This window comes from Callithrix jacchus, chromosome 8, assembly GCF_049354715.1.
Source record: "Callithrix jacchus isolate 240 chromosome 8, calJac240_pri, whole genome shotgun sequence".
Classification (NCBI taxonomy): Eukaryota; Metazoa; Chordata; class Mammalia; order Primates; family Cebidae; genus Callithrix; species Callithrix jacchus.
This window is the reverse complement of record NC_133509.1, coordinates 14297581-14321727: the sequence shown is the minus strand read 5'-3', so window position 1 is coordinate 14321727 and position 24147 is coordinate 14297581. Positions and strand designations below refer to the sequence as shown.

The following is a 24147-nucleotide window of genomic DNA, read 5'->3' as shown; positions in this document are numbered from 1 at the left end:
AAATAAGTTATATAGTATGAATACTACATAAATTCAGAAATCATTTGAAGAGTTGAGGAAAAGCTTATTAAAGAAGAGGAGCCGGGCATAGTGGCTCACACCTATAATCCCAGCACTTTGGGAGGCCCAAGCAGGAGGATCATTTGAGTCCAGGCATTGAAGACCAGCCTGGTCAATGAAGTAAGATCAAGTCTGTCTGTCTGTCTCTCTCTCTCTCTCTCCCCCATATATATACACACATATATATGCATGTATATGTGTGTATATATGTATATTATATATACATATATATATATATATATCATCTCATCTGGAGTGAGAAAAGTTAGTTCTCAATTTTATTTACTTTGGGCTCTAAATGGCCATTATACTTACCATTTGGAAGCCTGGGGAGTATAGAAGCTCTCATCACATACACACACACACACACACACACACACACACATACATATATATACATACACATATATACACACACATATAATGTTTCTGATAAAGTATTATCACAAACATTTATTGAGGCCCTACCATGTACAAAACACTACGGTAAACTGGGACTAGCATATGTGTGTGTATATATGTATATATATATATACGTATATATACATGTATATATACATATATATATACACACACACATACATGCATATATATGTGTATATATATGCACACATAAGTGGGGGCGGGATGGAGGGAGAGAAAGAGAGAGAGAGAGAGAGACCGAGACCAAAGCTGGATCATTAAGATAAACAGAGGAGTACAGTGGCATTTGGCTCCTAGATGGCCCCCAAAGATCCTCACTCCCTGGTATTCATGCCCTTGTATAATCCCTTCTCCTTTAATGTGGGCTAAACCTACTGGCTCACTTCTTACAACAGAACAGAGTAGAAGTGATACCACTTACGAGATTCGGTTACAAAAGGACTGCAGCTTCCATCTAGGGCACTCTTTTCCACTCTCTGGATCTCTTTTGGGTTAGCAGCTGCCATGTTGTAGAAATACTCAGGCAGCCTAAGAGAGACCCACATAGTGAGGAAGCAAGGCCTGCCAGTAACTAATATGAGCGAGCTTGGAAGCAAAGTTTTCAGATGAGATTGTCCAGTTAATACTTAAATTGCAACCTTGTGAGAGACCCTGAGCCAGAGGCATTTAGCTCACTGCCCAGATTCCTGACCCATGAAAAGTGTTTGTTGTCCTAAGCCATTACATGAGTGGTTTCTTATATAATAGATAACTAATACAAGTGTCTTGTAGGCAGTAGGGATGAAACTGTGATGAATACAGAGATGACAGACGTTTATGTCTGTAAGGAGGTCCAGGTGAAAATAGGGAGATCAGGAAAGGGCTGCCTGTACCAAAGGATGGTGGATGCTTATGGCACTGCCTTCATGTAGAGAAAGGGAGACAGGTCCAATGTATACCCAAAGCTTTGCTCCTCAGTACTGACTTAGCTATGTCTACAGCTTTCCTTGACTTCTCGTGCACTATTTATGAAATCTTATTTCACTGCCTGATATTTATTTATGCTGAGTACATATATAAAATACAAATAGGGGCTAGAGGATTTTTAACCTTAGTACAAAAGCTTAATTGACATTCATTCAAATTCAGGCCCGTATGTAAAAAGTCTGAAGGTAAGGCAAGGCCATTTATTTTTAAGTCAATTCTAATTTTAATAGGATGCACATAATAGATATTTCAAGCAAGTTTTATTTTTGTTTTATTTACCCTGGATACCAAAATTATCTGTATAATCAAGCACATAAGACATTCTGGAAACCATAAAGTACCATGTGATCTAAATTGTGTGAAAACTGATTTATATTAAAATGTTTCCTTTAAAAGTTAAATTTTAAATACCTTTCACTATAAAACAACAACAACAAAGAGTAACAGCAAAACCTACGACACTGAAATAATTATTATAGTGTCAAGCATTAGAACTCAATAAAAATAATCTATAATACACTTCATTGAAGTCCAAATTCCACCATTAACTTATTTTTTTTAATTTGCATAAAATTAAGGGGTATAAGAACAATCCTGTTCCATGTATACACTGCTAGTGGTGAAGTTTTGGTTTTTATGTATCCCCCATCTCAACAATGTTCACTGTACTTGATCTACCACTAACTTCTTATCCAAAATCTCTACTGAAATTAATAGAAAGGATGTGAACAAAGCCAAGAAAATGTTGCCTAATTTATAGTCATCTCACTGGAGTGAGAAAAGTTAGTTCTCAATTTTATCGACTTTGGGCTCTAAATGGCCATTTTACTTACCATTTGGAAGCCTGGGGAGTATAGAAGCTCTCATCATTAACAGAAGTCGTTAATACATTCTGGTTTACAACATTCAAATATTTCTCAATGTGAATCTGTTACAGAAATGTCAAAGTTTAAACAATTATTGTGGACTTAAGATACTCAGCTAATTTATTTCATTTCATTAGGTTAACACTCTGAATCCTGTAATTAAGCCAAAACCACAAGATGCTATGTATTATTATATGCCTAACATATTATTAGGTATCTCAAGGCCAAATTACCTCAACCACCCCAAAAAGCAGAAAATTACTGAGACTCAAAGCTTGAATGACCTGTGGCAAATTTTTTTTTTTGACAGGGTCTTGCTCTGTTGCCCAGGCTAGGGGGTAGTAGTATGATAATGGCTCACTGTAGCCTCGACCTCCTGGGCTCAAGCAATCCTCCCACCTCAGCCTCCTGAGCAGCTGGGACCACAGACACATGCCACCATGCCTGGCTAATTAATTTTTTGTAGAGACAGAGTCTCCCTATATTGCCCAGCCCCTATGGCACTCTTTACAAATAAAATTGCACAAAATAATCAGTAAAGTTTCAGCCAGGTAAATATACTAGGCAATACATACGTGGAGTAATGTCTTTCTCTCACAGGGACTTCAAAGCAAGAATCCAAGGAAAGTATTTGGTCTTTAGGTAACATTATTTAAATGGGCCAATCCAAAGGCTCCATCTGGGTCCAGTCCTCTCACCATGAGGTAATATGACAATGATGTGCTACAAAATACACCACATTTCTCACAGCCTTGGGAGCTGAGAGATGAAGCGGCATAGCAGAGTAAAAGTCTGAATCAAGAGCAGACACCAAAAATTAGAAGTCTAGAAGGTGGAGATGGACCTTATTTAGCAGATGGAACCCATCAGCTTGTTTTATAACCCATTAGCTTGCTTTCTCCTGGTCTGAAGACTGGATTTTCCCCCAACCTTAGATCTGTGTGTAATAATGAAGTTCCTATCTACTTTATTTCTCTGGTCCAATGCTGATATATTTCTTTAGTTTTACCCACTTGATTATAACATTATAAAAATAAATAGCTCAAAACATTTAGGCTATTAGGAGAAAGTCAATTCTTATTTTTTATTCACTTAAAAAATTTTTTTTTGAGACAGTGTCTTACTCTGCAGCCCAGGCTAAAGTACAGTGGGGCAATCAAGGCTCACTGCAGCCTCAACTTCCTGGGCTCAAGCGTTCCTCCCACCTCAGCCTCCTGAGTAGCTGGAACTAGAGTCATGTGCCACCATGCCTAATTTTTTAAAAAAATTTTTTGTAGCGACGGGGTTTCGCTATGTTTCCCAGGCTGATCTCAAACTCCTGGACTCAAGTGATCTGCCCGCCTGGTCCTCCCAAAGTGCTGGGATTACAGGTGTGTGCCACTGTGCCCAGTCAACTGTATTATCTTTTAGAATCTCAGTAAATCCCAGAAAATCTACAATATTTTAATCAGGCATATTGTTGGATTGACAGTAATTATTTTTCATCACTTCTTGGCCTTTTGGCTAAGATCAAGTGACAGTAATTATTTTTCATACTCCAAGTTATTTTTATAAAACCACATTTTAGGAGCTGTCACTGCATAATCTTACATTTAACCTACTTAAATTCTTTGTCAAATATGACAATATAAATCAATCAGTTAATAATTACAATGAGAACAAATAATAAAACAAGAATGCTGAGGACCATCCTAAATTCAGCTTTGTACAGAATTACTCAGGGTCCTATGAGAACCACAATTATTTTCTTCCAGAGGATGCTTTGTCTCCTTCCAGTATTTTATTTAATATCTCAAGCTCTACTTACTCTTAGCCCCATTTCAGTCCTTTTGATTGCTGTTTCAAGACTCTCAATGTCTAGAGTCTCTCCTTTTTCCTCAAGTGAGAATTTTGTTAATTTCTCCTTTAACTGATGAAGGTCTTCATGGACCTATAGGTATAAAAATGAAAAATATTGAAAGAATTCACAGTCCATCTATAGCAGATATTTAGGTTTGTAATGTACTTGACTTGGCAGAGCCATAAAGCTGATTTTATGGTATTCATTGAAAAGGACCACCTTTATGCTTCTAAGATATTCTTTATTGAGAATGCTCTGTGATTGTCTCTCAGATTGTGAAAAACAATGCTTTCATATTATTTCTGTTTTTCCTTCTCCCATTAGAAATAGATTTGAGATAAAACTGCAACTCAAATGGTTTCACTTTCCTTTTTTTTTTTTTTTTTTTTTTTTTTTTTGAGATGAAGCCTTGCTCTGTTTCCCAGGCTGGAGTGCAGTGGCGGGATTCCGGCTCACTGTAACCTCCACCTCCTGGGTTCAAATAATTCTCCTGCCCAGCTTCCCAATTAGCTAGGATTACAGGCACACGCCGCCACACCCCGCTAATTTTTTTGTATTTTAGTAGAGACAGAGTGTCACTGTGTTGCCCAGGCTGGTCGTGAACTCCTAAGCTCAGGCAATCCGCCCGCCTCAGCCTCCAAAGTACTGGGGACTATAGGCATGAGCCACCGCATCCAGCCCGGTTTCTCCTTTATTCAGTGGTAAAAGAGTCGAATAAGAGGTTTGTGCCAAATTCCAATTTCTACAAATTGATTAAGAGGAAAGAAAACAAACTTCCAGCAAAGAAGCTGTAGCAGAATCAATGTCTTTCAAAAAAAGTATTGTAAATGTGTAGTCAGTGCCTGTTGGTTTTCCATCCTAGGCTGGGTCTTCCCCACTTACTGCTCTGAAGAAGTAGTTCGTTAGGTGTTGTGACCTTGATTTTGGTTTATGTAGTGAGAAATGAAAATTATCCCTGAAGAAAAAGGAACATATGTTATTAAACATTTTTCCTTCAATTTGTATTTTCCTTGGAAATGATGAACATCTCTCCAACATCAGGCAGCCTTAGAATAAAATGGGCACTGTGAAATTAGAAAGCACAAGAATCTCTGCATTCATATTAGAAACCAAACTTCAGATAAATACAGATGGCACCAATTATTGTATGGGCTGCTGCCACAAGAAAAACATTTTGTTATGCAAATTTATGAACCCAACACCTGTTTCAGCAATAGTCACACCAATAACAATCTGCAAACTGGGTTGCTAAAGGCATTTTGAAGAAGTTACTTTTTCTGTTAGTATAACTGGACTCAACACTGATCCAGCATGTGTTAGTGATTAGTCTCAAATGTTCCCGTGGAGCCAAGTATTCAAAAGATGAGAATTTACATCTTTTCACTGATGGGCATCACAGTCTGGCCAATACATCTGGTCATTTGAACTCTGCACAAATTGTCAGGTAAGGGCTTCAGTACTCACAGATTGAAATTTGAACACAGCTACTGCTTGCTTGTAAGCACTAAGGATAAAGATGTACTTCCTTCTATTGTTTTATCCAAATTACTGCTGCAAGCTGATTTGCCATCTAGTGTCTGAAGACATTTGGAAAGCACAGAGAGGCAGTTCAAGGGCAAGGCCCTTTCTAGGCCTGCCTTTTTTTGGTTCCTCCCTTGAATGTACTGACTTTCCCTCTTCCAGTTTCTGTAGCTCCATGTATGTTTCCGTAATTACGTCTATCAACTACTAGAGGGAGAGAAAACTGTACCAAAGGTTTTTTTCCCCCCACCTGCCTTGTGCGGACAAAGACACTTCTTTACAGAGTTGTCTCTCAGATTGTAAAAAATGATGCATTCATATTATTTCTGTTTTTCCTTCTTAAATCCATTAGAAACAGATTTAAGATAAAACTTTCAGATAATAGGCTTGGTACATAAAAAGAACTCAATAAAAGGCAGGGAACGTAATTCCTAGCTTTATCACCCGTTAGTCACATGATTTCCACATATATCCAAATTTTCTGAATTTCTAATTTCTTTGTCCAGAATAAAAAGGAATTACCCTACCTAAAATTGTTGAATGAAAACGAGGAAATATGTATGAAAATGAATCAAAATATAGGCTTTGGTGCTGACAGATATGAACTGGAATCCTGCTGTCTTCTTTACTAAACTGAACTTGGGAAAGTTACTTAGCCTCTTAGAGGCTTAGTGTTCTCATCTGTAAAATGGGAATAATAATAGCTAACTCTGAATAGTGGTAAGAGTAAAATGAGTAAAAATATAAGTACTTAATACAGTGCTAAGCACATGGCGGGGCACTGAACAAATGTTAATTCTCTTCTGAAGTGTAAAACCTAGTGAATCTCCTCACGCTATAGCTGATACTCCTCAAATGTTAAATAAATTGACTTGCTCCCTAATCTTTCTCAAGAGTTTTTCCTTTTCTTGCTAGATATTTTCTCCTCCCCTCTTAACAACACCCACCTGTTTGCATAATTGCAATAGAGACAAGTACTACAGAAAAAGTTACACTAGACTTGGGTAGAAAAAGAAACTGAGTTCTAAATCTCTGTTCTTTCTTCAAACAGATCCAATCTCCCATATTGAAATTTTACATATCATCCATCATCTCTGTCATCATCAAACACCATTCTTTCTGTAAATTTTCTACTTGGAGAAAGATTATTATTTTGACAATTTGGGGACAGAGCTACTTAATGAGAAGCCCTTGAAAGATTTAATGCAGCAAATATTTGCTCTAGAATTTACAGGAGCCACGAAACCAATTTCTATATTGTCAAAAGCAATATAAAATTTCATTTGCTTCATCTCTGCTAAAGATAGAGTTTGGCTGAGTTATTCTCATCACCTCAATTATCTTTAACTTCATTTTTTTTTTTTTGACATGGAGTCTCACTCTGTCGCCCACACTGGAGTGCAGTGGTGCAATCTCGGCTTACTGTAACCTCAGCCTCCTGGGTTCAAGTAAGTCTCCCTGCCTCGGCCTCCTGAGTAGCTGGGATTACAGGGGCCTGCCACTATGCCTGCCTAATTTTTATATTTTTTACTAGAGACGGGGTTTTGCTATGTTGACCAGGCTGGTCTTGAACTCCTGACCTCCTGACCTCAGGTGATCTGCCCACCTTGGCCTCCCAAAGTTCTGGGAATACAGGCATGAGCCACCACACCGGGCTAATTTCATTCATTTTTATATTGTATGCACCTGACAAATCAGAGTAGTTAAGAAAGACAATGAAAATAGCAAACTGTCAATTGAGCTCCCCTATTTCCAAGATCAGGGTGAACACACAATTGCTGGATTTTTATGTTAACACACAATTGTTGGATTTTAACTAAAAACCTAATTCTGAATCATAAGATCAGGTAATACTTGTTACACAAACTTGTTTAATATTTGAGTCAAGCAAGCAATTATAAAGATATATTAAAAAGACACCACATTTTAATGAAGCATAAAAACAAAGCTTCTAAGAGGCACAAAGCATTATTGGAAACATGCCAGAGTCACTACCACACTTCTGCAAGATTACATCATAAACATGTCATAGCCTATTTAAGGATCAATACATACTGGATGTATTCATGGGCAAGATGCTTTACTTCTTCATACCTTAGTGTCTTCTGTAAAACTGGGGCTAAAAAATAATGCCTACAACACCTTTGAGAACCACTGGTCTAAAAAGTGGTTTCATATATCTGATTGAAACACCTAACTGACCATATTAGGGTAAAACAAGTAGAAATTCAAAAGTACCTCTGCTTTACAGTCTATTGCCTGCACACACATGCACACACATTCACTCACTGACTTGCCAGAAACAATTTGATTGCCTAGGCTAACCACAAAGGAAGTCTACTTTTACATTAAATTATGTACCTTTGGGGAAATTGGGATAATTTGGAGTCAGAAGTGGGTGTAATCCAAACTATATGTCCTACGAAAGAAGAGAGTGAGGTCCAGAGAGGTGAAGTGACTAGCTCAAAGTCACTACTTGTGAGAGTGTCAAAGGCATGGTCAGACCTCAGCTTCTGACTTCCCCTCAGGTGCTTTCCACTAGACATACTAATTATTGGTAGCCTGTCTGAGGGAAATAAATCGTAGTCTCAAGTAGAAGTAGAATCCATGTTGGCACATTTGGGTAGTGCTACATACCCACAAATTCTCAGGATTCACTGGGAAAGTAGGGAAAGTCTTCCAAATTTCCTCACTATACATATTCTACATGTAGAGAATAGAATTTTATACTATACAGAAATCAGCCTTAATAATCTGGTTAACATGTAGACTGTCTTCCTCTACACAGCCCTTTACTTAGTATGTCCACAGTAATCCTTTTAAACAAGTAAGGGTGCAGATTAAATGGATATGACTATTAGGTCTTCTAACCCATTTCACAATTCAGTGTCAACAGTTGTCTATTACTCTCATGTTGTATCCTAGGTAGCAGTCTCCACTATTCTAATTATTTGGAATCTATAAAAAGAGGGGGTACCTGCAGCAAAGAATGAACCTTACCCAAAGAGAGGTTGCCTTTGGCTACTGGGCGGTGATCTCTAGGCCCCAGGATTTCCTGCCGGATAGAAGTGTCTCTGTGGGCTTTGGCCACCACAGTCCAACAACATGATTTATAATGGGTGTTTTGATCCATGCTGTATCAGTTCAAACCTCTGGAGCAGTGGGAGAATAAAAGTATCCGGGAGGGGCTGGAGATCAACAGTCAGCCACGAGGGCAGTGTGAGATTGAGCCCAGTAAAAACTCCGGACACCAAAGCCTTATATAAGGTTGTCTAGTTACAACATTCTATGCATATTGCCACAGATTGTGGCTGGGAGGAAGTAATGAAGGTAAGGGCGTCCATGACTGGACAGGGATAAGACAACCAAAAGCTCTATGTTCGGACCCCTCCTGGACCCCAGGCTATGCATCTCTTCCCTTGGCTAATTTGTATCCTTTCACTATAATAAAACTGTAAGTGTGAGCACAGCACTTTCCTGAGTTCTATGAATACTTCTAGTGGATCATTGAATGTGAGGGTGGGGGTGGGGCCCCTAAATTTGTATGAAGCTGGTCTGAAGTGAGGTGGTTCTGGGGACCCTGGAACTTGCAGGTAGTGTTGAAGTTAGGGCAGTGTTGTGGGGACTATTATTCCCTCAGACTTTGCAGTTTGGCTAAAATCATTGCCAGATGATGGTGATAAAAGATCAGGAAAGATTTAGGTATGATTCTTAATGGGTAAGTCTATGAAATTGGTGAGTTCAGGGACTTGTATTTGGGAGAAGGTAGATTTAGGGGAAGTCTCTCCTAGATGGGAGGTAAGAGATCAAAATTCTGACAGAAAAATTAGATCTGTTACAAGAGCAAGATCCATTTCAGACGTACTGAGTGACAGTTCTGATAGAGTGACCTCAGGCAAACAACTTCAAGACTTAGTACTGAGTACCAGCTCGCAGAGACCCCCACCCAGGTAGCACTGAAGGAAGTGAGAGGCAGACACCCAGATAGAACAGCCAAGTGGGTGTATCCCGGGGGCCAGCAGCCTTCCAAACTGAGAGCCTCAGGACCTGACAACACCAGGCAGAAGGCCCCGGGTAAACGCTGACCCATGCATTTTATTCTCTCCGAACAGGTGATCATTATTAACAACAGGTGTTCGGTATTTTCTCATAACACAAAACACGCCAAGTAGTCAGCTGGTAGCCGCTTACTATTGATCACAAACAAAAAACATATTCTAAAAAGTATTCTCCACAAGGGAGCCATGGGGGCAGGGTCAGATAACTTAAAGAATTGTTTCCACAGGTGTATGACATTTATATATTGTCCTGCCACTTTGGAATGCCCCAAGTAGTTTTCTACTTGGGGGTGGGGGTGGCTAAGTTTTCCTTACTATCATTCTTCCTAGCAAACAACGTATTCTGTCACACACTCAGCATTCATCAGTATTAATAAACGTAATATTTCTCAACATTAATATTCCTAACTTAACGTTTCTCAACAACTTAGTCAAATGCAACTATTATATATGTGATAGTTAAAACTGATGATATATGTGGAAATATCTTAAAGCTACCAGACGTAAATGTGAAAACAAAATTCTATAACCATTTCAGAAACACCTGCGTGCAACTGTTGAGTAATATTCGTTAAGTCAAGACTGACATTTTCCCTCTCAAATGAAAAATCTCTTTCGGTTGGGTGCAGTGGCTCACACCTGTAATCCCAGTACTTTGGGAGGCCAACGAGGGCGCATCACGAGGTCGGGAGTTCGAGACCAGCTGGCCAATATGGTGAAACCCTGTCTCTACTAAAAAATACAAAAATTAGCTGGGTGTGGTGCCACGCGCCTGTAGTCCCAGCTACTCAGGAGGCTGAGGCAGGAGAATCGCTTGAACCTGGGAGGCGGAGGTTGCAGTGAGCCGAAATCACTCCAGCCTGGGCAACAAGAGCGAAACTCCGTCTCCAAAAATAAAAAAGGTGCCTCAGCATGAGGTGAATTTTTCTGAAGTAAAAGTTCCAGGTGAATGGTTTTAGAGTTTTCCCAGAGGCAGAATATAGTGTTCCTGGGGCGTAACCTGCAGGGTAAGTCCCTGGGAGTGTGCTGGGCCATGGGGGAAGGTCAGGGTGGGCATTTTTGGGAGGCTCTCGCGTGTTGGAGGCAGTCTAGGGACTGCGCCCCAAATGTGGGCGCCGGCAAATCGACGCGCCGGGCCTCGCTCGTAAGTGGCGCAGCTGGGCAGAGCCGGGGAAGGCCCGTTTCACACCTGGATTAAAATGGATCCGACAGGGTCGTGGTTGTCACTGTTCTGAGCCATGGCTAGGGCAGGGGGAACTGCTACCTCCGCGGAGGCGCGGTCTCCAAGCGCGGAAACCTTCAGCCCGGGGCTCTGATCCCCATGGCAACACCACGCGCGGCCTGGCCTGTTCCACGCTGGGAGCGGAAGGGGGGTTGGGGGCGGGGTCAGGCCAGCCTAGTCATTCCGAGAACGCCCTCCCCGGCGTGTCTCCCCCTCGCGCCGGCGGCCGTGGTACAGCCCAAGGCGGAAGCGGCTGCCTGAAGGAACCGGCTCGCGAATGCAGCAATGGCTGCGGGCGTACCCTGTGCGTTGGTCACTAGCTGCTCCTCCACCTTCTCTGGGGACCGGCTGGTCCAACGTGAGTAGATAGGCGCCTGGGCCGACCTTCAAGGCCCCTGAGCCTCGGCGGACGACGGCCCCAGCACCACGGCCTCTGTGGGCCTTGTCACCGCCGCGGGCCCTGTGCTCTTCCTCCACTCGGTCTAGGCGCCTAGTCTCCCCAGGTGGCTGCCCTTAGCTCTTAAATTCGTGCTTTTCTCCCCACCCGGCCCTTTTCCGCGTTCCTTTCGGCTTCTTGTGTAAAGTGAGACTGTTTCCCGTTCTGCCCTGCCCAGCCCAGACCACAGGTTTTTGCGAGGATCCGTTGAGATGAACCTGAAGGCTCTCTGGAAATTGCGCTAGGTTACAGGAGTGTAAGGTGCTGGAATTGTTGATATCGTGATGTTTATTGCTATCCTTGCTGCTCCAGTAGAGAGCGTTTCCTCTGAATTCTTGGCTCCATCTTAATGTGTACATTATAAGACTTGTTGGCTTTGTCCCCTCCACTTTAGTTATTCACGCCTTTCTTCTGAGGCGTGGGCTCTCTGCCAACATGAGTTTTTGAGTATGATTGGGCCTAGGGCCTTTGCTTATAGAACCTCATAATGGCTGTCGGACTTGGTAACTCTTTGAAGCGAGAACATGGGACTGGATCATAAGCCAACTCTACCACTTTAGTGGTGGAGCCCTTTAGGGCTTTGTGAAGTTGAATTATATGTAATTCAAGACTTCTGTTTAAAGTGTAAGGCTTAGAATCAGAGCAGTGACTTAGCTGTATGATCTTGAGCGAGTCAACTAACCTCTCTCTTTCCTTTTTTCTTTCTTTTCTCTTTTTTTTAAGAGACGGGATCTTGCTCTGTCGCCCAAACTGGAGTGCAGTGATGCAGTCATAGCTCACTTCAGCCTCGAACTCCAAGGCTCAAGTGATCTCCTGCTTCAGCCTCCCAAGTATCTGGGACTACAGGCTCACACCACGAAGCTTGGCTAATTTTTTTTGTAGAGCCAAGGTCTCGCTATGTTGCTCAGGCTGGTCTCCAACTCCTGGTTTCAAGCGAACCTCCCGTCTTGGGCTTTCAAAGTGCTGAGATTACAGGCATGAGCCACTGTGCCTACCTAGCTACCCTCCACTTTCTCTTTTTATTTACTCTCTCTCTCCCTCTTTTTTTTTTTTTAATACGGGGTCTCCTCTGCTACCCAGGCTGGAGTGCAATGGCGTTATCTCGGCTCACTACAACCTCTGCCTCCTGGGCTCAAGGCATCCTTCCACCTCAGCCTCCCAAATAGTTGGGACTACGGGCGGGTGCCATCACTCCCCATCATTCGGGATTTGGCCTAGTTGCCCAGACTGATCTATAACTTGTCGGCTCAAGTGATCTGCCTGCCTTGGCCCCCTCAAAGTGCTGGGATTTCAGGCGTGAGCACCGCGCCTGGCCCCTTCACTTTTTCTGTCTATAACATAGGACTAATTTTCTTAAGATTGTACTTAACCCAGGGTCTGGCACATAGTAAACATTTGATAAATGACAGACATTATTATTAAGGCATATTACTCTCTCTGTAACCTTCAATTACCTGAACCTTAAAATGGGGCATGTGAGCCAATTTCAGGAATATTTGAAGGACAGATGACCTGATATTTTGAATGCACTTTGTAAACTGTAAAGCATTGTGCAATTATAATTCCTTTGCTACACCTGTCAAATGACAATTAGGTAAGATATCCCTTCATTGCAAATATATGACTTCGTTATCATTTGTGATCACTTAGTTCCTTGCTAGGGTAAAAGCTTAATTATAGCTTTTAACTAAGTGGTAATCAGCTGGTCTAAATAGGCTATTTTCTTACCTTTAAGCAGCGTTCCTTCCCCTTCTCGCCCTCCTTTTCTTCCTTCATCCATCTTTCTGGGTTTCATTGTAAAACGAGTGCAGCTTAAAACAGCGTACAGAGAAAAGAAAACAGCCATAGTCTCCTTACCCAACTGCTAACATTTCTTTCCAGCCTTTGTTTCCAATGCAGTTTCTTAAAAAGAAATTGTAATCACATTTGATACGCAACTATTTTTGTTCTGTTTTTGATTTTTTAAATATACAGTTTTTATCCTGAGATTTATTAAAAATTAGTTTCTCACATGTATCCATCTAGTGCATAAACCAGGTTTGCTCAAGATTCTTAAAAATGTAACTAACTTTCCAAAAGACTTACATGCATTTGCATCTGGACTTCTATTAGCAATACATGAGAGTCTTTTCAGGATAATCTTAGAAAAAAGTTTTTTTGAGACATTGTCTTGCTGTGTTGCCCAGGCTGGAGTGCAATGGTGGGGTGTTGGCTCACTGCAACCTCCACCTCCCTGGTTCAAGCTATTCTTGTGCCTCAGCCTCCCGAGTAGCTGGGACTACACGTGCCTGCCACCACACCTGGCTAATTTTTCTATTTTTAGTAGAGATGGGGATTTCACCATATTGGCCAGGCTGGTCTCGAACTCTTGACCTCGTGATCACCTGCCTTGGCTTCCCAAAGTGCTGGGATTACAGGCATGAGCCACCGCGTCAGGCCCAGTCTCAGGAATATTAATTATTCTGTTGGCTCTGGTGTTCTGTTGTGTGCTTTAATGATCATAATCAGCAAACATGGTCACTACAAGTAGCTACTTACCTGTCATTAGCAAATAGTGACATTGTCCTTCTGTAAAGTGTATTAGCATTATTGAGGGTAAAATGAATTCTGTATAAAAACCCATTTTATCTCTGTATGTAAAATGCTCTTAGATAATTCCAATTTGGGTTAAAATTGGATGACCTTTCCATTGCAACTCATTACTGTCATGTAGTAAAAAATAAAGGAAGAACAGTTAGCACATTACTTGAATAAGGAAAAGTGAGCCATGAAAGAGGGCTTATCATTTCTTCCAGTATTATGAGTAGGATAGCAGTGTATAGCATTAAAATGAAGTATTCGCTGAGCATTCAATCTTTGACTGTAATTAAAGATAGGTTAACTGTAATTTTGAAATAAGAGATGGAGTCCGCATAATATTTGTCAAGTGTTTTTTAGATCAAATTGGATCTACCTTTTTGGAAAGGTTGGATTCTACTTCATGTATCAGCAAGGGAAACCTTTAGGGGTCCCAGTTTCTCTTTCCTTGGACGTCTGCTCTATCTTATCTTAGTGCTTTTAACCACCAGTAGGAAATATAACCAAGTAACAGTTTATTAGTAACATTCTTAAAACGTCCAAGCACAGTGTAAAAGCATGCTTTTAATTCCAGCACTTTCGGAGTCCAAGGCAGGAGAATCATGTGAGCCCAGGAATTCAAAACCAGCCTGGGAAACCCAATCTCTACAAAATAAAAATGTTAATAAATTAGCCAGGCTTGGTGGTATGTGCCTGTTGGCCTAGCTCCTCAGGAGGCTAAGGTAGGAGGATTGGTTGAGCCTGGAAGATCAAGGCAGCAGTGAGTTGTGATTGTGCCATTGCCCTCCAGCCTAAGTGACAGAGCATGACCCTGTCTCAAATACACACACACACACTTAAGAATCAGTAGGCCTCTACTGTGGGTAAAGTGCATGCATGGACTTCATTAGAATTGTTTTCTTTCTGTTAGTCAGAGGGCTTTTTTGCAGTATTCTGGGTGGATGTCTGGCATCAGATAAAAGGGGCGTTACTGACAGGGTAGATTTTTTTAAAGGGAAATGAAGCCTCAGGATGCTTGAGGAACTTGTAAGGTAATACATGGCATGAGAGCAAATGTCTACTCCACTACCAGAGCTCTTTCCACCTCACATATATTTTACAAAAGTTTTACTTTATTCTGGAAAAGTATATTCTGATGAATATTTATTAAACACAGACAGTCTGTTCAGTTACTGTAGCTAAAATGATGGCTAAGATACTATTCCTGCCCTTGAGAGGAATGTACAAAGTGTATCCTCCACAGGCCAGGCACAGTCTCTAATCCCAGCACTTTGGGAAGCCAAGATGTGTGAATTATTTGAGGTCAGGAGCTCAACACCAGCCTGGCCAACATGGAGAAACCCATCTCTACTAAAAATGCAAAAATTAGCTGGGCATGGTCACGCATGCCTATAATCCCAGCTACTCAGGTGGCTGAGGGAGGAGGATCTCTTAAACACAGCAGGCCGAGGTTGCAGTGAGCCAAGATCATGCCACTGTACAGCCTGGGTGACAGTGAGACCTTGTCTCAAAGTTTCAAGAAAAAGGAAAGAAAAGAAAGTGTATCTTCCACCTGTGAAAATGGTAAAATGAAGATACCTAAGTTTTAACATCTTATTGTACTTCCCTAGAAGGAACTTTAGATGGAAAAGTCCCTGGAAACTTGTTTGGTTTTAAAGTATGTAATGCCAACTCAGCAACTGTAGTCCAGTTTCTACATCTGAACAAACGTCTGGAACAAAATTCTTTCTTTTAGTGAAATGTAGGAATTTGGAGCTCTTGCAATCATAACAAGCATTTATATGTATCAGTACTTTTCTCAAACTTGTTTTCACATCATTTAGTTCAGTCTTTGTATCCCTGTGAAGGTAGGCCATGTCCATTTTACAGATGAAGAAACTGCTTTGGAAATACTAAATGACTTGCCCAAGCTCTGGGGCATATATTCAAATTCAGGATTTATATGAATGGGAATGTGTGACTGTAATGTGTTGAGATTCCTTAGCAGTCAGAACTATTTAAATTTAAGATGGTGGCATTGGTGTAAGCAATGATAGAGAAGATAACCTCTAAACTGTTTTAAAATATGCTCACATTGCCATTTAGGATGATTGAAGTCTTAATTCTGAATGGAGGGGAAAAAAATTGTTGCCTTATAGATCCTCTGTTGCACAGAGGACCTATATTAAATGGAGCATTATTTAATATGTGTATTATATTGAATATATATTAAAAAGTGTTATGACTTGGCATGGTGGCTCATGCCTATAATCCTGGCACTTTGGGAGGCCGAGGCAGGCGGATCACAAGGTCAGGAGATCCAGACCATTCTGGCCAACATGGTAAAATCCCATCTCTATTAAAATACAAAAAATTAGCTGGGCATGCTGGCATGCACCTGTAGTCCCAGCTACTTAGGAGGCTGAGGCAGGGGAATTGCTTGAACTTGGGAGGTGGAGGTTGCAGTGAACTGAGATCACACCACTGCACTCCAGCCTGGGCAACAGAGCGGGACTCTCTCTCAAAAAAAAAAAGCGTTATGTATACCTGATAGGTAGACTAACAATGTCTCGATTTTATTTTCTCAGTTGATTGAACTCAGACATGTATTGGTGATTCTCACTGTACAGGATTAACCTTAAAAATAAAGGGTTGCTTGAGATCATCTCTAACATAACATGTCTTCTAGATGTAAAATTCTGTGTTATTAATGAGCTGTTGGCTCACGCCTGTAATCCCAGCACTTTGAGAGGCTGAGGAAGGTGGATCACCTGAGGTCAGGAATTCCAGAGCAGCCTGGCCAACATTTGAAACCCTGTCTCTAATAAAAATACAAAGATTAGCCGGGCATGGTGGTGGGTGTCTGTAATCCCAGGTACTCGGGAGGCTGGGGCAGGAAAATTGCTTGATCCCGGGAGGCGGAGGTTGTAGTAAGCTGAGATCATGCCAGTGCACTCCAGCCTGGGTGACAGAGTGAGACCCTTTCTCAAAAAAAAAAAAGATTGTGTTGTTATGTTATTTATTTTTACGCAAGATTTATGTAATGCTTCTTAACTTGATTTTTTTCCTCTGTTTTATTTTTTGCAAACTTAGGAATCAAGCTTTGTTTTAAGGTTGCAGTAGGTAACTTGTGGAATAGAAAATTTAACCTTTTGTGTTTGAAATTCAGATGCATTTACCCATAGAAACAACCCTCTGGTCTTCAGGTCTCTGAAACTCCAGAACCAGAAAGCTCAATTATTTAATTGGTAAACTAGGCTTTGGAGAATTACACAGAAAGCCAGCCATATTCATGACATTGCTTCTTTGGAAAACATGCATTCTTCTGCAAGGTTGGTAGTTTGTTTCTAGGTCTGTCAGACTCCTCCTATACTTCCAAAAGTATTTGAAGTAATTTACTAAAGAGAACATTGTAATTTCAAAGGTAGAGGCTTGTGCTGCTTTGACACCATTGTCTAGGAACAGAATGGGGTTAAAGGCTTGAGCCTTCCAAAGTGCATTTTTCTGTAGCTTCTTGAGGTAGTCCAAGTGCACCCTTTGGTTTACTCTGGGAATAAGTAATTTTTGCTTAAGCAAAGTTACTCATTTTGTTGTGGTAAGAGGACTGTGCCTTTGATTGTATATTTCCAAGTCTTTAATTTCTTCAAAGAATGGAAGATTGGGCCAGCAAGATATACCACAATGGTCTAGAGTTGTCATCACAGAGTGATTCAGTAGATGGTCAGATGAGGGCAGTGATTTCAATTGATTGAGGTGAGGGAACTGATTGTTTTTAGCTGTGATACTTAATATATTTATATTTTTTCAACCAACACTAAAAGGAGGACTGATTTTTATGTTTATTAAAAGAGGGAGGTTGTCATCAATTTAAGGGGGAAGATAAACTTAAATGTTCATATTTTCTCCAGACCCAAAGGGACTTAATAAACAGTCCACGTTACATTCCAGTATGTATGTATGTATGTGAAATTAAAGCTCAGTAAAGCCATGGTTTCCCAAAGTTGTTCAGTTCCTAAAAGCTGGGGAGCCAAGATTTAATTCTAAACATGTAAAATATGGTTAACTTCTTAGCAACTAGACTGTATCCAAAGTGCAGGTAGAAGTAGGAGGAATTGCAGTAGACAATTTTACTATTAAAATGAAAACTTTATGATAGGCTCTCAAAATCAGTTTACAATTATTTTATTCTTTGACGGTAGTTGGAACCTTAGTAGGTGAAGTGTGATAAGCTAAATAATAAATGAAAGTGCCTCTATTGGTGTGCAGTTTGTTTCCTTACTTGTGGAGTAGAGAATTTGACTCTTCGTGTGAGGTTTTAGACTAGTCTTTTGGATATTCCTGATGAGTGAAAGGATTATAAGGTGTCCTTTCATTAAATGGCATACCCATAAATGGGCTGGTGGAGAGTAGGAGTAGAAATACCAGTGGAACAGTATTACACATCAGCCCAAATTGTACAAAACCACTTATGATGCGGAGAATATTGTATCATCCTGGAGGGTTCTAAACATGTTGAGAATCGGACCTTTATTTCTGGACCGTCTTAACTACTTTGTTTTTATATGGCAAAATGTTAAAAACTCTAGAAAGTATGTGGTGGTCATTTGGTTTAAATAGCTTGCTGCCTTTCACCTCATGGAATATGTCCCAGTAATTCCTCAGCAGCTAATGACACTCGAACAAATAATGCAATCTGATATAAAATCATTTTTTTAAGGTTAAGGTATGAAAATTATTTTAAATTTATCTGGCAGGAATGGTAATTTGGACATTGTATTTATGTTGGAGCCAGTACACACAGATACCACAAATACATCTCTAATAATTACTTATTCAGGAAACAATATTGACATAGGTTAAGCTGGACCTGGAGAGTTGTGAAACTTTTTTCAGGTTTTTCTTTTTTGAGACAGGGTCTCGCTCTGTCGCCCAGGCTGGAGTGCAGTGGTGTGATCTTGGCTCAGTGCAACCTCCACCTCCCGGGCTCAAGTGTTTCTCCTGCCTCAGCCCCCTTCCCACCCCAAGTAGCTGGGACTACAGGCGCATGGCACTGTACCTGGCTAATATTTGTATTATTTGTAGAGGAGGGGTTTTGCCGTGTTGCCCAGGTTGGTCTTGAACTCCTGAAGTCAGTTAATCCCCTCACCTTGGCCTCCCAAAGTGCTGGGGTTGCAGGTGTGAGCCAGCGTGCCTGGCCTGTTGTGAAACTATTAAAGAGGCTTTATGTTATTTTAGGTTCAGTAACAAAAGCCTATTTAGAGTTTAATTTTCCATACAGACCTGATGGCTGGTTTGACCCAGAAGTGGAAAAAAGTATCACTATTTTTGGAACAAACTCCAGCCTGCTCAGATCAGGAAAATGTTTGATCATTTGGTAGTTAAACAACACTCTGATCTTGATGTAACAGGGTGGCTATTCTGTCTGAATTTTCCTGGGGTTATACAGGATTTCTGTGGAAAAAAAAATCTGTGGATTGAGTACTGAATTCTATCCTTTTTTTTTTTTTAGCTATCTGACTTTAAAAAGTTAACTTAATTCCACAGATATTGACCAGATTTGTTCACATGTGCCATCCACTGTTCTAAGCACCTAAAACATTATGTGTCTCAATCATCTACCTAGTTAGTATTGGGGTCTTTATCTCCCAGTTTCTGTGTTTTTCAGCAGCTTTTTGGAATATAATTTAATATAAAATCTCCCTGTTTTAATTGTATAATTGTTTTTTAATGTATTTGTAGATTTGTGCAACCATCATTATAGTCTGATTGTAGAACATTTCCATCATCCTGGAAAAATCTTTGTGACTATTTGCAGTCACTCCTCAGCTCCACACAACCACTAATGTACTTTTTGTCTTCATAGAGTTGCCTTTTCTGCACATTTTATACGAATGGAATCATAATATGTGGTCTTGTGTCTAGCTTCTTTCACGTAGCATAATGTTTTTGAAGTTCATCTATATTGTAGCATGAACTTCATATTCCATTGTATGGATATACCACATTTTGTTTATCCATTTATCGGTTGATGGACATTTGGATTGTTTCCACTTTTTTGGCTATTGTGAATAATGTTGTTATGAACATTCTTGTGCAAGTTTTCATGTGGACATCTGTTTTCTTTTCTCTTGGGTAGATGCCTAGGAGTGGAATTGCTGGGTCATATGGTAAATTTATATTTAGTATTTTAAGAAACTGCCAAACTGTTTTCTTCCAGAGTGGCTGCAGCATTTTATATTCCCATCAGCAATGAATGAGGATTCTAATTTCTCCATATCTTTGGCAATACTTGTTACTGTCTGTATTTTTGTAATAGCCATTCTAATGGATGTGAAGTAGTATCTCACTGTGGTTGTCATTTCCTTAATAACTCATGATGTTGAGAATCTTTTCATGTGCATATAGTCCATTTTAATGTCTTCTTTGGTGAAATGTCTATTCAAATCTGTTTTGCCCACTTTTTTTTTTTTAACTATTTTATTTTTTTAAAACGGAGTCTCACTTTTTTGCCCAGGCTGGAGTGCAGTGGTGCGATGTCAGCTCACTACAGTCTCCACCTCTGGGGTTAAAGCAGTTCTTGTGTCTCAGCCTCCCGAGGAGCTGGCATGACAGGTGCGCGCCATCCTGCCTGGCTAATTTTTTGTATTTTTGATAGAGATGGAGTTTCGCCATGTTGAGCAGCCTGGTCTTGAATTCCTGGACTCATGCAGTCTTCCCACTTCAGCCTCTCAGAATGCTGGGATTACAGGTGTGAGCCACTGTGCCTGGCCCTTTTTTTCCCACTTTTAATTTTTTTTTGTCTTCTTATTAATGAAAAAGTTCTTTACATATTCTGCTTACAAGTCCCTTTTTGACGTATAATTTGCAAACATTTTCTTCTGTTTTGTGGCTTAGGTTTGGTTTTCCTGGTGGTGTCTTGAAACAGAGTTTTTACTTTCAGTAATGCCTTATTGATTAGTGTTTTGTTTTTCATGATTCGTGAGCATGTGTTGCCCAATAATGATTTTACCCTTTTAGAGGGACCTTTTGGATGCTGAGACATTGGATCTGTTAGGTTTCTGACATTTTCTAATGGATCAAGCTTATTTTCAATATTTGAGTGCAGGGGCTATAGAATGAATGTTATTATTCATTAAACTTACTGTGTTTTGGAAATTTCATCTCATCTCAAACATGTTTGTCTTTTTTTTTTAGAGTAAATTAGTATCTACTGGCATTCTGAGCATTTCTTGTAAGATTTTATTACTTGATGTTGATTTGTTTATGAAAAATTACTGCTTGAATATGAATTTTTTTTGAAACGGAGTCTTAACTCTGTTGCTCAGGTTGGAGTGCAATAGTGTAATCTCAGCTCACCACAACTCCGCCTCCCAGGGTCAAGTGATTCTCCTGCCTCAGCCTCCCGAGCAGTTGGGACTACAAGCGCGTGCCACCATGCCTGGCTAACTTTTGTATTTTTAGTAGAGATGGGGTTTCGCTATGTTGGTCAGGCTGGTCTCCAACTCCTGACCTTGCGATCTGCGTGCCTCAGTCTCCCAGAGTGCTGGGATTACATGCGTGAGCCACCGTGCCCAGCCCGAAAATTATTTTTATCGTAATTGTCCTGTTTAGGCTTATGAATTCTTCTAGAAATCTGCAATTCATAGATTATTTTCAAAGCTTCTAAGGATAATTGCCAAATAAATTTTACAGTTAATAATCAAAGAAAGACACTTGAGATAGATTTTATCAGAGATAGATTTTATTAGATATAAATAGAAGAGATTTTTTATCTGGGTTAGAAGATTGTGATGCCTGGCTGTAATGACTAATTTCAGCTCTTAAAGAAAGAATAAAACCAATTTTGCATTCCAGAAGTTTTATTTTGTTTCATGAATACAGCTAAGTAAATTCCACAAGGTTTCTTTGCTTTAGATTACCTCAGCTTTGGCACTGTTGACCTTTTGGGCCAGATAATTTCTTGTCTTGTGGGGGTGTCTTGTGCATTGTAGGATGGATGTTCAGCAGTATTTTTGACCTCTACTCATTAGATGCTAGTAGCCTCCCACTGTTGTGATGACCAAAAATGTCTCCAGGTGTTGACCTCTGTACCCTTGGCGGGGTTGGGGAGAATCACATCCTCATAGAGAACCACCGCTTTAGGGGTGTTTTTAGAACTGGTAATGGAATTCAGGGAAATGTCCAACACCTCTAAAGTATGGATAAGAATTGTCCATCAGCTGTGCCACTAGGATTGACAAAGTGGTCTTTGCATGCAGCCCATAAAACTTAGAGGCTGATGCTCCCTGCTTGATCTTTGTAAAACCCTTCTCCATGTTCCTCCTCCTTTTCCTGATGGCTTTTTGTTTTTTTGTTTCTGTTTTTGTTTTTTTTTTTTTTTTTCTGAGGCAGAGTTTCGCTCTTGTTACCCAGGCTGGAGTGCAATGGCGCGATTTCGGCTCACCGCAACCTCCGCCTCCTGGGTTCAGGCAATTCTCCTGTCTCAGCCTCCTGAGTAGCTGGGATTACAGGCACGCGCCACCATGCCCAGCTAATTTTTTGTATTTTTAGTAGAGACGGGTTTCACCATGTTGACCAGGATGGTCTCGATCTCTTGACCTCGTGATCCACCCGCCTCAGCCTCCCAAAGTGCTGGGATTACAGGCTTGAGCCACCGCGCCCGGCCTCCTGATGGCTTCTTTATGTTCTTTTGTGTGTTTGTCTGACTGCATTGTAAGGTCTTCTAAAGGCAAGCAGACAGCATTCCCTCCCCCACCCCCCACTTGCCCCAATTATTTTAAGATAAAGCTGTGGTGACCAATTCCATTCCAGATGACTAATGGGAGAAAGTAAACGTGAGGAAAAAGAGGAGGACTGGGTTGGATTTCCTCTGCTTCAGCTTTAAAATGTTTCTGCTGTGATATAAAAAGCTTAAAAGCATGTGGCAATGGGAATTTTGAGTTTAAGCAGAGAAAAGGGGTGTATCTGGGAGAGGTAATTAAGTGTTCTAAACAACCCAGAATCTCTGTACTGTTGTTAAAGCAGTGTGTTGCTTTAACTCAATCCAGTTACTCTTTCCTCAGCAAGTCAATAAATAGTACACCATCGACTGACCTGTCACATAGACTGCAACAAATCCTGCAACAAATTCCTGCACCAGGAATCTGGGGTATAATTACACAGAATCTCAGATGTGAGTTTCCTGACACTTGTCTGTAAAGTCCCAACTCTAATGTTGCACAGTTTTAACTTTTAAATACTACCACACTAAAGGCCCTTTCCGCTGGAGCAGTATAATCTACTTTCAGTATTTAGGGACTAACCTCTTCACAACTGCTACAAAATATTTGACAGCAGTACCCACCTTGTGTGACAGTCTCATGAAGTTGTGGCTAAGAAATTGTAATTGGTTGCAACAGTATGGATCTAATATATTTTTTTAAAGTCTCTTGCTTTGCTGGTTAATGAAAACTCTAGGTTTTGTATTTTTCCCAAGTCACATTTTACTTGTTTTTTTCCTTTCATAATGGCTACTTTTCCTTTCAGCTGACGTCAGACTCTGCTGCCTCCTATAATTTTCCTAATTGGCTTCTCTTCTGTCTCAGCATATGCCTTAGCAGTGGAAAAGAAAAATTTCAAGTTTATTTTAGGGGGTGGTCTGGGGTAGAAGGGCAAGCCCAGAGCAGCTTAAAGGAGATGGTTATTTCCTGAGTGTAACGTTTCTTACTATCCTCAGTGCATCTCTGACCTACGTCTAGTCAGGAGTGCTGTCACAAATGTGAAAAAAAGTGAGTTGGGAAGAAGGAAATGAACATTTACTAAGGGCCTACTCTGCGCCCAGTGCTTGTACTTTATCTTAGACATAGTTTGATTTAATTCATTTAAGCCTTCTGAGGCATGTTCTCATCCCCCATTTGCAGGTGAGGAAATGAGACACAGAGAGGTTAATCTGCCCAAGGCCTTGCAAAGAGCCAGCATGGCAAATGCAGGCCTGTCTGACCCCAGGTCTGTGCTGTCTGTATTCTCCATGCTCCTCTCCCTTCTCATTAGTAACTGCTTTCACAAAGGGAGGAAAGAAGACCATTGGACCTCCAGAAGAGTGGATCCCATGAAAGACACTCATATCTGGGGTGAGAGGTTATGATGCCTGGCTGTAAAGGTAGTTTCAGTTTATGAGAAAGAATAAAACCAACTTTGCATTTTAAGAAGAGTGCTCGTGT

The 24147-nt window shown here is 40.6% G+C and overlaps 2 protein-coding genes across 18 annotated transcripts in view; one reads left to right on the top strand and one right to left on the bottom strand.

The window, feature by feature from the left end:
* IQCH (IQ motif containing H) overlaps positions 1-11040 on the bottom strand; it is a 293872-nt gene extending 282832 nt beyond the window's left edge. For 12 of the 13 annotated variants that reach the window (XR_013520764.1, XR_013520762.1, XR_008474182.2 and 9 more), the window contains exons 1-3: positions 10924-11040; positions 4123-4245; positions 2283-2377 (exon numbers count right to left, since the gene is read on the bottom strand). Coding sequence is in view for 5 of the 13 variants with exons in the window: in XM_035258984.3 (XP_035114875.2) it covers positions 2283-2377; positions 4123-4245; positions 10924-10974 (269 nt within the window). In the remaining 8 variants the exon portion in view is untranslated. Of the gene's footprint in view, positions 1-375; positions 1829-2282; positions 2378-4122; positions 4246-10923 lie in introns of those variants that run through there. The other variant, XR_013520763.1, reaches the window with a different exon arrangement.
* Positions 11041-11207: 167 nt separating this feature from the next.
* AAGAB (alpha and gamma adaptin binding protein) overlaps positions 11208-24147 on the top strand; it is a 57263-nt gene continuing 44323 nt past the window's right edge. For 4 of the 5 annotated variants that reach the window (XM_035258995.3, XM_035258994.3, XM_035258993.3 and 1 more), the window contains exon 1: positions 11208-11314. In XM_035258995.3, the coding sequence (XP_035114886.1) occupies positions 11242-11314 (73 nt within the window). In that variant the 5' untranslated portion in view covers positions 11208-11241. Of the gene's footprint in view, positions 11460-24147 lie in introns of all 5 variants that reach the window. The other variant, XM_035258996.3, reaches the window with a different exon arrangement.